Source organism: Phacochoerus africanus, chromosome 1, assembly GCF_016906955.1.
Source record: "Phacochoerus africanus isolate WHEZ1 chromosome 1, ROS_Pafr_v1, whole genome shotgun sequence".
Taxonomy (NCBI): domain Eukaryota; kingdom Metazoa; phylum Chordata; class Mammalia; order Artiodactyla; family Suidae; genus Phacochoerus; species Phacochoerus africanus.
Genome location: NC_062544.1, coordinates 170,981,138 through 170,993,260, shown reverse-complemented (window position 1 = coordinate 170,993,260; position 12,123 = coordinate 170,981,138). Strand labels below are relative to the sequence as shown.

The 12,123-nt window shown below is 33.6% G+C and overlaps 1 protein-coding gene across 6 annotated transcripts in view; it reads right to left on the bottom strand.

Annotated features, from left to right (window-relative positions):
- TSC22D2 (TSC22 domain family member 2) overlaps positions 1-12,123 on the bottom strand; it is a 57,194-nt gene that overhangs the window by 26,738 nt on the left and 18,333 nt on the right. The window contains exon 2 of one of the 6 annotated variants that reach the window (XM_047784580.1): positions 3,245-3,396. The exons of the other annotated variants lie outside the window; for them this stretch is intronic. Within the exon in view, the coding sequence (XP_047640536.1) occupies positions 3,354-3,396 (43 nt within the window). The 3' untranslated portion in view covers positions 3,245-3,353. Of the gene's footprint in view, positions 1-3,244; positions 3,397-12,123 lie in introns of those variants that run through there. 6 annotated transcript variants of the gene reach the window in all.

Sequence of the window (12,123 nt, the reverse complement as noted above, 5' to 3'; positions counted from 1 at the left end):
GTAAAGGATGGTATCACGGATGTCAAAACATCAGTCTGAAATTCAAAATCTATGAAATATCAGTATTAGCTTTCTACAAATGAATAAATATTTGGAACACTAAAAACTATTTAAAAAGTTTGCAACTATGACTATCCATGCATCTGTACTATCTAGAAGGAAATACGCAAATACTGAGACAGTAATTGTGTTAAAAACATGGACTAGGTGGAAGTATTCTTATTCTGTTTCGCAATTTTCATAGTTGAATTTTGAAAGGGTAAGTATATTACTACTAAAAAAGCTAGGGTACAGATATATTATCTGAAAGAAGACTTTTAGGATAGAATTCTCATATTCTGATGACTTATCATGTTGTTTGCATATTTTCAATCAAGGTTATAATTTGATCTGCAGACTATTTCAATTTAACCAAAAGAAAAAAAACTTATAGTTTTACTTGTTTTTATTTTAAGCAGTACTACTATTGTAGATTTAATTTTAAGCCATATTTAGACACAGGATCTTTATTATAGACATTTAAAAATAGAGAAAAGGTTTCAAGAGGTTTGGAGCTCATCTGAGAATAAAATTAAACTAATAAAAAGGATTTACACAAAGTAGGTGCTCAATTAAAAAAAAAATCAATTTTTTCCCAAAAAAACAAATTTTGCTGCATAGCCATAAAGAGGTTTCTGAGTAGAATTATTCACAACTAAGGGCAAGTGTGATATAGCTTAGCAGGGGGTATTACATGTGATTCATCTCCCTATTCCAAGAAACATTTGCAGCTCAAAGCAGCTTTTTTTGGGGGGGGGGGGGAGTCTTTTTAGGGCTGCACTGGAGGCATATGGAAGTTCCCAGGCTAGAGGTTGAATTGGAGCTGCAGCTGACAGCCTACACACACACAGCAACGTGGGATCCGAGCTGCATCTATGACCTACACCACAGCTCATGGCAATGCCAGATCCTTAACCCACTGAGAGAGGCCAGGGATTGAACCTGCATCCTCATGGATGCTAGTCAGGTTTGTTACTGCTAATCCATGATGGGAACTCCTCAAAGCAGCTTTTTAACTTGCTTCCAATGTTTGCTATTTATAAATCCTAAATTTTAAAGGGTGGATTCTTTAATAGTTAAGCTTAGTACAGTAGTATTCAAGTAAGTACTAAAACTTTTCTAACACATACACATTTGCTTATAATCATAAGCATTAAATTCAAATGGAGGTTATTTCACAATGCAGTAAATAATTTCAGATAATAAGCAACTTATCAAATTTATTTTTTGGCAAGTGCTTTAAAAATGGTTTTATAGTAAGGATGACCCATTGCTACTTAAGTTCAAAGGAAATCAAACTTATGTATTCACATCTTCATATGATATGAAATTCTCCCTTATCTTATCTTTCAAGTTTTCAGGATTACTCTATATACCTGCATACCAACTGAGAGCCCAGGTTCCAAGGAGAAAGCTAGATTTGAATCCTAGTTCCACCACTTAATGGTTTTGTGACCTGAGAAAGTTACTTACTTTCTCTAAGCTTTTGATTTCCTTCTATGTAAACTGAGGCTATTGATAATATTGGTACAATATGACAGCTGTGAAAATTAAGTGAAATAACATTTACTTAGCAGTATCTGACACAGAGTAACCACTAAGTAGCAACCCTCCCCCCCAAAAAAACCCAAAAAAACAAAGAGAACTACTCTGTGGAGAAATCCAATCAACACTTGAGCACAGAGACCAACAGGATGTAATTTCTACACTAAAAGTGCTTAGGCTCTGATTTGTTCCTTCAGTCTAAGCATCACTTACAATAAACTAGCCTTGGATAAATATCAAGAGTTATGGATTTAAAAAAAAAGAGTTATGGATTAGTGTATTCATTAAAAATGTCTTTTATAAGTCATATACTTGGGTGTCTAATAAGGTCTGTTTCTTAGACAATGTTATAGCAATGTTACTCAACTGTTTTTTAAATGCTCTGAAACTTTCTTATGATAACACACATAAAGTTCTATCCAAAATTCCATCGGCTTCATGATTCCCTGAAGCCTACCCACTGATTACTAAATGTGGATATCCTATACTAAAGAAATTATAAATTTTCCTAATTACCAAAGTTACATGGATTTATTATAGGAAATTTTAAAAAATGAAAAATATATATAGAATAAGGGACAACTGTTATTAGTTTGTTGTATTTCTTTTCAGGTTATCAGTTATCATTGATTGCTATCACTGGTTAAGAAAGTTAAGTTCATGTACAGAATATGATCAATGGAATAGTATTATCAGAAACATTTTAGAATATTATTCAAAAGATAGAATGTGTGTGTGTGTGTAGGAGAATAACACATCTCTGGTTAAGAATCAAGTCAGAAACAGTTATTGTAGCCTACTTAGATGATAACTTCAAATATCTGTGATAGGTTTGCAGGTTATGTGCACCATATTTTAATGAAAATATTAATTCTACAACTGTATAACCTTGGACACATAACCTAGATTTTAAAATTCATATGCAAACTATGATCATCAGATTGAAGATTAAGATATCTTAATCTAAACTGTATTATTTTAAGAGTCCCCTACAAAATACAGCTGTGTAAAACAAAGCAAAGTAAGAAGGCACACAAAACAAATTAAAAAATTTTGCTTTCTAAGCAGAATTTTGAAAGGAAATTATTTTTAGGGCATACAAAAAATGTATACTGATGTCTAAGACATCATTTTCATTTGATACTGTCATCTTAGGTGTCTTCAAGGTAAGAACTGAGAAAATTTCTTTGGCTTTTATTTTTACAGACAGTAGGAAAAATGCCTTTTATTCAGAAAAATAAAATCCCTCAATTATATTTTATGAAGAAAATGGATGTAAATTTTTTTTAAATAAAAGATTAATTTTATCAAATATCTCTTGGGATATTAACTAGAAGTATATGGGGCTCTTAACTATGTTGTAAGCATCTACAGTGGATGCAACAGCAATATTTAAATAACCTTACTATAATATAGGATGTCACTTTATTTTTTAAACTGATTATTTATTAAACACCATTGCAAAGATAGGGCCTTCGGCCTCATGAGACTTTGAAAGGATTACATACTCCAAGTATTTAAAATTCCAAGTTTTAACTTATATTTAATACTACACTCTTTAAATTATACAATGTGCTCATTTTGTTCATAAATATTCATCTCAATACAATAACATCAGGTATAATACATAAAATCTAATCCATTAAGTCTTACCAATTTATGACCTGATGAGACACTCTTGTGGACAACATTCAGTCCTTAGAAGCTAGAATAACCCTCCAACCATGTGAGGGCATCACAACTTTTAAACTCTCGGCTTTCGATCATTATTATGTCACATTCCTCCTCCGATGCTGAATTCTAAAAAAAATTCTAGCAAAGAGTTTAAGTAAATAAGTGTTTTAATCAAAGAGCCTTTAAAAATCTTTTATAGCAAAGTTTTATGTTTTACCATGATTACACAACTGATATTTTGTACTTAATTTTTTTTTTAAATGTAGAATAACTTCAAATTTGATCTGGATACTTCAAACTTTAAATAACATGGACTTTCAGGCCATCAGGAATACTTGTTAGTAGAGTCAAGTAGAAATGGAACCAATTAAAGGCTTACAATCATAATCCAGAAGTTATGATTTAACATCATAACTTGGCAAAGACAGCTTTGCAATCCTGTAGAATGGCACTTGAGTTCTATTGTTTGGGCCATATCCATGAGTTTCTAAACTTATACAGCACAGGTGGCTGAAGCAATGATAATCTATGTCGACTGTTTAAATACTCAAGGAGGCATTCAATTTTTATACCTAACTGCTAATCTATCTCTATGTCACCCCCAATTTTAAAATCAGACAACATGATGGAAAGAAACTTTTATTTTGAGTTTTACATAATAAATATAACAATGTATCCTATTCAGAGTAATCCTACTGCTCAACTGTGTATGGGCATGGAAGAAAACTGGGGGTGGGAAGATTTAATAATGGTAAAAATTACTTCATTAAGAATATAGTATTAAATTTATTAAATTTTTATAAAAAAGCTTTCAATTAGGCACCTATTTTAATCACTGAAAGGTATTATTAACACTTTGTTTGATAAGAATGCTTATTTATAATTTTAGTTGCCAGTAATCCACAGAAAGGCGACCCACATATTTATGGGCATATTTTTGCCTATATTAACCCCCTAAATAAAATGGCAAGGGGGAAGGGGAAAGAAGGAAGCTCTTATTGAGAAAGATCAATATGTGCAAAGCTATAGGAAACTCAAAGAGCATTGTAAAGGAAATTCTGCAGCTATCTCCAGAGATATTTGACCCAAATATAGGGGGTTGGAGTTACACTGTTACAGATTTTAACTTTTAATGAAAATCTTCTATTAAATACACATGGTCACTTAAAAGTCTTCCATACAATCTGAAGAACTATAAGAATTTTTCCAATTCACAAATATATTCTTTCCAAATGTAATCTCGCAACACATTTGACTTTAATAAATTACACAACTTTACTGTCTGTTGTCAAAGCACAGCCTTATAATGTAATCACCTGGTGAAGGCAAAAATCCATACTTATTAGGATAAATAATAAAGTTGTGGTCATTCCATCAACATATTACCACAGTGTTTTTAGAAAGTTTTTATGCAATTCTAGTCTCCTATCAACCAAAATACCGCTGTAATTTTTTAAAAAGTTACTTTAATGATTTATTCTTTTGAGGGACAAATCCCATGAAAAGATACAATACCCAGCCATATCTAGCAAAGTAAATGCTTCCTGAAATATATGTATCTATAATGCTGGTAACTTGCTTGTATGTAAGGCTTTGATGAACTGTTCATCTAAAGGGCAGACTACTTGGTTCTTTGTTAAAGGGCCTGCTGACAAGAAGTACTGTTATGATAAATGCCAGGAAAAAAATCTTTGGAAGATAGAATTAAACCAGCCATATAAAGGAAATTTAGTTATTTTACTGTGAAGCTTAGAGAAAACAAAAAACTTAAGGATGTGTGTACCATACAAATGTATGGGAAATTTAAGACTTAAGAGCTGTATATGTTAAATGTGTGTACATATATGTATATATACACAAACAAAACTTCTGTATCAAATTTTTCCCAAGCATGCATTTTTAAAATTAGTTGCTACCAAGTACAAGGCTCACATTTGAAGTTTCAATCACTAAATTCCAACACGTAGTAAATCCTTATTAAAAATCTGAAATAAAATTGAGTAACTTAGGTGCCTGTGGATGAATAGAGTTAAGATTAAATAGGTACCCTTTAATATATCATCATGTTGAATCTCTGGCAAGAAGGCTATCAAAAACAAATCTTGACCATTTCATTCTTCAATCTTTGAAGAGAAAAATCCCATTTAACTGAGAATGTGCTATTAAATTACAGCTATAGTATAGTTTAGCAAGAACGAAGCTTAAGTTTCCCATTGCTTAGCTAATTTTATGGCAAACTTATATTAACAGAACAAAATAGTGAGCATAGAAGCAAAGAGGTAGCCGATTTGCAATTTCCAAGTCATTATTTGAAAAATGACATGTGAAATCAAACAAACCTACAAGAGTTCCTAAAGGAACTTGCTATTTGAATGAATGCACTTAGTTTTTTTTTTTTGGTACAAAATTTCACTTTCAAAATGTAAACCACATTTCTTTAAAAAGTTCACTAGTTGTTTTATTCTAGATAGTGTATAAACCAATGATTGCTTCTCTAATGGTCAGAAATGCTTATTTATTTCATGGAGAAAAGGGGAAAATGGAGCAACCCTGCATAAACCCCTGATAAATTACAACCTCTGATAAATTACATAGAGTTTTTCCATATATACTGGAAAAATGAGGCTAGAAATATCAAAGACAAATGTATGAAAAAAATTAGTCCGAATGCACCTACATAGAATAAGAACACTGAAAAGATAGTCTTCCAAGAAATTCACATATAAAAAGACATAACACAATTACAGGAAGCCACATATCTGTGGTTGAGCCAAGATATAAGACAGTTATGTTAAACATGAAAAAAAGTGTTTAGCACATTATATCAAATGCACCTATTGGTGGAAGATACGCAAAACAGGTAGCTTAAAGAATTTCATTGAAATAACTTTGAAAAAGCTCTAACGAAGTATGCTATAGATTTTTTTTTTCTTATTCTTTTTTGGCCACCCCTCAGCATGTGGTGTTCCTGGGCCGGGGATCAGATCCGAGCTGCAAGTGCAACCTAAGGCTCAGCTGAGGCAACACCGAATCCTTAGCCCACTGTGCTGGACCAGGGACCGAACCTGTGTCCCAGTGCTCTCAAGATGCTGCTGATTCTGTAGTGCCACAGTGGGAACTCTGGGGTTATAGATATTTTAATAGATCATATTTATTCACAAATGATTTATACACCTCTTTCTTTCAAAAGTAGAAACAGCATATAGAGGATAGGAAAAAAAAAAAAGGAAATTGAAATTGGGGTGGAAGAAGATAAAAATGAAAGACAAAGTTTAGTGGAAGCCAGTTACACATTACTCAAATACGTACAAAAAGGTCCTGCAGGTCTTTTTAAGCTGCGTATTTGATTCTGAGCTTTTATTAGCAATAGTTAACTAATATAAAGGAAATATAACTTCTTAAAGATAACATCACATAGTACACGTAAGAGTTAATATCTAACTTCTTGAAACAAACTACCTTATCACCATCCCATACATTTAGCAACATTTTCTGGACTAAGAGATATCTAAGATAGAAACAGCTGCTGTAAACACAAATTTTCTGAAGATTAATGGTTAATAGTCACTGAGAATAGGAGTGAGATTAGACACAACTCTTTTTCCCTTCTTGTTCCCCTTCTAAAAGTGTGTAGATCTAGAGAGAGAATATCTTATCTTGATATTAGCACACCACTATTTCTGGGCCAAATATCACAATTGAAAATGGAAAAAAATACAACAAGCACCTCCAAATCTTTTTAGTATTTGTAAACCAAGGATCTTCAAACTATGATGAGAAACAAAACAGCATAAAAATGCTATTTCTTGAGGATACTGATCAATGAATGTTCATTCCAAATCATTAACACCTATTTAAATTTGTCAAGTATGAAAAATATTTTAGAAGTAGTCAAGTGAAACCTAAACACAGAATCTATTTTTTTTGTAAGTTAATGCATTTAAATGCTCTATATCAATCACAAACATCTAATACATTTCCTGATTTGCATGATTTAGAATATTAGTTATTAGTTTGAGTGCACACACATGGGGAAGAAGCAGAATATAGTCATTTCTCTCATCCAACTACCTACCAACGCAAATCTTAGTGAAAACAAAATATTACAATAATTCCATTTAATATTTCCTTTCAATAGGATGCCCAAACTATCTTTAGGTTTAAACCATAGAAGAGGTATGAGTTCATATTTTAAACTGTTAAGAACTAGAGTGGAAAAAACCCCAAACAGATGTTATACATTTGTTCTGGTTCATTAATTTCAGGCTATATTTAAATTTCCTTTTCATTTGAACACGTTCAGTAAGAGTTGGTTCTTAAAAAGCTCTGCTACAGAGTTCTAGATTCTGTAGAAAAACATGAGTTTAACAAATTATACACACAAGTTTCTGTTTCCATGTTTTAAAATCGCTTCTCAAATTTCATCCTGAAAATAATTATCATGACCTCTCAGAGTAGGCTGGTGGAGAAAATTTACTAACCAAAGGGGAAGGTGGTAAGCACATGAACAGAAGGAGCAGAAGCACAGAATAATGGATAAGCAGTTAACAGTAATTTCTCACCACCAATTCTGAAGTCTAGTTACATGCTGAAAACATTATCAACATGTTAAGTGTCCATTTCAGCTACCCACAGAAAAGCTGAGAGAAGAAATGCTTAGGATTCACTAAAACAGCACTTCAAACAATGACCTACAGATATATGGTTAAAAATCTGGCAGCAGACAATCCACCTTAGACAACTATTAGAAAAAAATTAGAAGGATACAACAGACCATAAAGGATATTTGTAAACCCAAGCAGTGAGTAAAAATGTCTTCGAATTATATTACTTTTCCCAACTCAAGATAATTAAAATCTCAACTTAATACATATGCATAAAAATCACACTACAGAAAAAGTTGGCAAATGAATATACCTCAATTTCTATTCTAAGGGATATACCCATATTTATATCCACAGGTTTGCCTTTCCTTGCCACCCCTTCCTAAACTTTGAGAAATAAAAGATTCCTCTTAAAAATTTCTTCAATCCTAGTAGTTGTTTTAGCTGAATTTTAGGCAGTCCTCCCTTTCCTCTCTTTCCCAACTTCTATAACACAGACTAGCTAGGCAGAAGTATTAGTTCATCCAGAACATTAGCACTTACTTTTTTTGGTGAATATTAAGCAATTTTAGAGAAGACTAATACAAGTGAAGTACTTATTTATTTATATAAGACAGGAGGAATAAAAGACAGGTGTTTCATAATTAAATGTAATCTGTGCTCTCGTTTTGGATCCTAGATCAAGTAAAAAATGGTCATGAAGGACATTATTGAGACAACTGGCAAAATGTGAATATGAACTGTATGTTACCTATTAGATAATAGTCTATCAAATCTGAATTTGGTAATTATTCTATTGCCACATAATAAACATACATTAAAGTATTTTAGGGTTAATTAACAGACATGCTACTGCAACTTACTCTTAAAGGGATTTTCTGGGTTTTCTTGTTTGTTTGTTTTTGGTCTTTTTAGGGCTGCACCTATGGCATACAGAGGTACCCAGGCTAGGGGTCTAATTGGAGCTGTAACCGGTGGCCTACGCCACAGCCACACAGGATTCAAGCCTCGTCTGAGACCTACACCACAGCTCATGTCAAGGCCAGATCCTTGACCTACTGAGCGAGGCCAGGGATCAAACCGGCAACCTCGTGGTTCCTAGTCAGATTCATCTCCACTGTGCCACGATAGGAACTCCAAAGGGATTTTCAACTACATAGAAGGTTGGCATCCCTCTAGTCCCTGCACTGATTAAGGATCAACTGTATTACTCTTGCTATTTTTCTGTAAATTTGATTTTTTCTCAAAATAGAGATTCAAGCATTTTCCCATCTTTTTGGTTAGGAAATAATATTCTCAGAATATTCTAGTCTCTAAGACCACTCATCTTCTCCAAGTTTCTCCTGTCCTCTAAATATTGGTAGTGTTGCCCAAGGTCCTGGCTTGACCTTTTTATCCTACTCTGCTCCTAGGAAATGTTAGCCTTTCCTAAAGCTTGAACTCCAAAACAAAATAAGAATAAACAAACAAACAAAGAAAAGATTCTTCAATCTCTTTTAGCCTTAACTTCCCTACCAAGCTGCAGGTTTGCAGCTAAAGCTGTGCTCTTAAATATTTCCACCTTGACTATTTCCTGGCTCTTCAACTCATCCCAAAGTAGCTAGAAACAAAATCTCATCACTCTTTTCTCCTTCCCAAAACACTTATATCACCCAAACTTACTAATGGTACCATCAATCCCTTAATTAGGTTTAACACCCTGGAGTGGAGTTGAATTTGACTGCTTTCCTATCAGGTCCAATCAGTAGCAAAACTGTTTAATTCCAGTCTTCTGATAACCACTCTTTCCTCATCTCCATTGCCTAGTTCAGGCCTTCATTACCTTTCTAATATCTTTAGTCTCTATCCAATCCACCATCTCTTCGCTGTTGTCTTTCAAATGTTTTAAGCCCCCACAAACACATTTTGAAAATGTATTTCAAATTTAACCGTCCTTATCACACATGCCCTGTATTTCCACAGTGGTTCACAGTATTTCCTCTAGCTGGAATGTGCCTTTTCCCTCAGTTCTTAAACTCTGTGTGACCAAATTCAAATCACCTTTAGGTTTCAACTCAAAAAGCTACCTCTTAACAAAAACTTGACCAATCCTTCCAGCCGTGCTTGAGAGGCATATAATGCTTAAATTTTAAATGATAATTATCACTTTTAATCATGTGTTGATATTCTCACCTTTTTCCATATTAAGACCTAACTCACTGTTTTCCCTATTTGTGGCCACCACTTAATTGCTTCTGACAAGGGAATTCTTTCCTTAAGCAAATACACAACTCTTGAGGTTTTCTGATAATCATGGGCAGCAAATACAAAACAGAAGTAAAGTAGATCAATTCCAAAATTTCTTACGTCCTTTCTTTTTTCTTTTAGAACTAAAACTCCTCTTTCCTTTAAATTAAAACTCCACACAGTAGGGATTTTAAAAATAATTAGATCAAAACTTCAAAGTCAACATTCCTGATTAATAGGAAGACACCTTTATTATTTCTAGTGATGGTAAGACTATTTTCCAGGGGTCCCATCTCCTTTCAAAAGTAAGCACATGCCTGCCTGTTGAAACACCCACCTGGCTGTCCAAGTGGAATATAAAGAAAGTAGATCTTCTAGTTAGCTTTATATTTAAAGTAACTATCCTACAGAAATGGAGTACAATAGGTTTGTCACCATTTTTCCTATTGACTATAGTTATATAAATATTCCCTCAGATAACATTAGCTTTTGCGGCAGGCTTGTCACTTGCTAACCAATACTATAAAATGTAGTCAACTAATACTTCTACCTATTCAACCTAAGTTTTAACCTTCCTGAATTTACATACACATTCTTACACTCTCTCAAATTTCTGCACATACTTCAAGACTGTTAAATTTACAAATGCTATAATCCAATAATAGCTATGACTTCCTGCTTTAATGTCATCTGAATATTTTATAAGCACGCTCTCAGGTTTTTTTTTTTTTGTCTTTGTCTTTGTTGTTGTTGTTTTTGTTGCTATTTCTTGGGCCGCTCCCGCGGCATGTGGAGGTTCCCAGGCTAGGGGCTGAATTGGAGCTGTAGCCACTGGCCTACGCCAGAGCCACAGCAATGCGGGATCCGAGCCGCGTCTGCAACCTACACCACAGCCCACGGCAACGCCGGATCGTTAACCCACTGAGCAAGGGCAGGGACCGAACCCGCAACCTCATGGTTCCTAGTTGGATTCGTTAACCACTGCGCCACGACGGGAACTCCACGCTCTCAGGTTTTCATCTAAATTTGAGATTCAGTCCTAAAAAGGCGATAGGCCATTAAAATTTTGTCCTCTAATTTTTAGCATCTCTGGTTATCCTCTATTGGATGCCCTTAATTGGAACTGGTCAAAATGTAATCAGGTAATATAAATACTAGGGAAAAATTCTTAGGAAATATGTTCAGCATGGTTACATAACAGTCTGCGCTCATATCCTCAAGGTACTTAACAGTATAATTATTAGGAGAGACCATCTGACCATAATAATCTTTAACAAGTACGTTCCATGGTGATTTTAAAATTATATAGTTCAGATCTATAGCTATAAAGAACCATAGAGATGAATCTCAAACATAATACTGCATAAAAGAGGACAGATACAAAATACACAGTGTATGATTCTACCTACTGGAAGCAAAGATACAGGAGGGGAAATAGGAAGGGGGCATGAAGAAGTCATGAAAGAGCTCACAATACTGTATCTTGATCTGGTTACACAGATATGTTCAGTTTGAGCTGTGCATTAATCAATGGTGTCCTTTTCTGATACAAATTAAACTTTAATGATATATCCAAGCTTTCTGGAGAATAAGTGAAACAAAAATAAATTGTTTCATGCAACTAATTTAATTCTGATTCACTCCTAACTTCAAAAATGAAATCTCATAGAAAACAACTTTATGAAATATTGGCTGCCTTTTCTAACATAAAATACTTCAGATTACTTAGCAAGAACATTTTAATACAATAATTTTGAAGCTAGATAGACACTTAAGTAAATAATCACTATAAAAATGGACTTAATTTAACGGAAATCATCAAGTACCTGGTAAAAAACATACCAGAACCTTACTTAGACATTCATTTTAAGTTAACAATCCATGCATACTACTTTCCTTATTCATTTATCTTTAAATATTGGTGCAACCATTAGGAAGGACAGGCTGACTCAAGGAGATGGTGCACCTAGCAACTGTTACTCTCATTTGCTAATTGCATTTAAGTCTTTTCTTCATTAAGGCAGAAACACTTTTA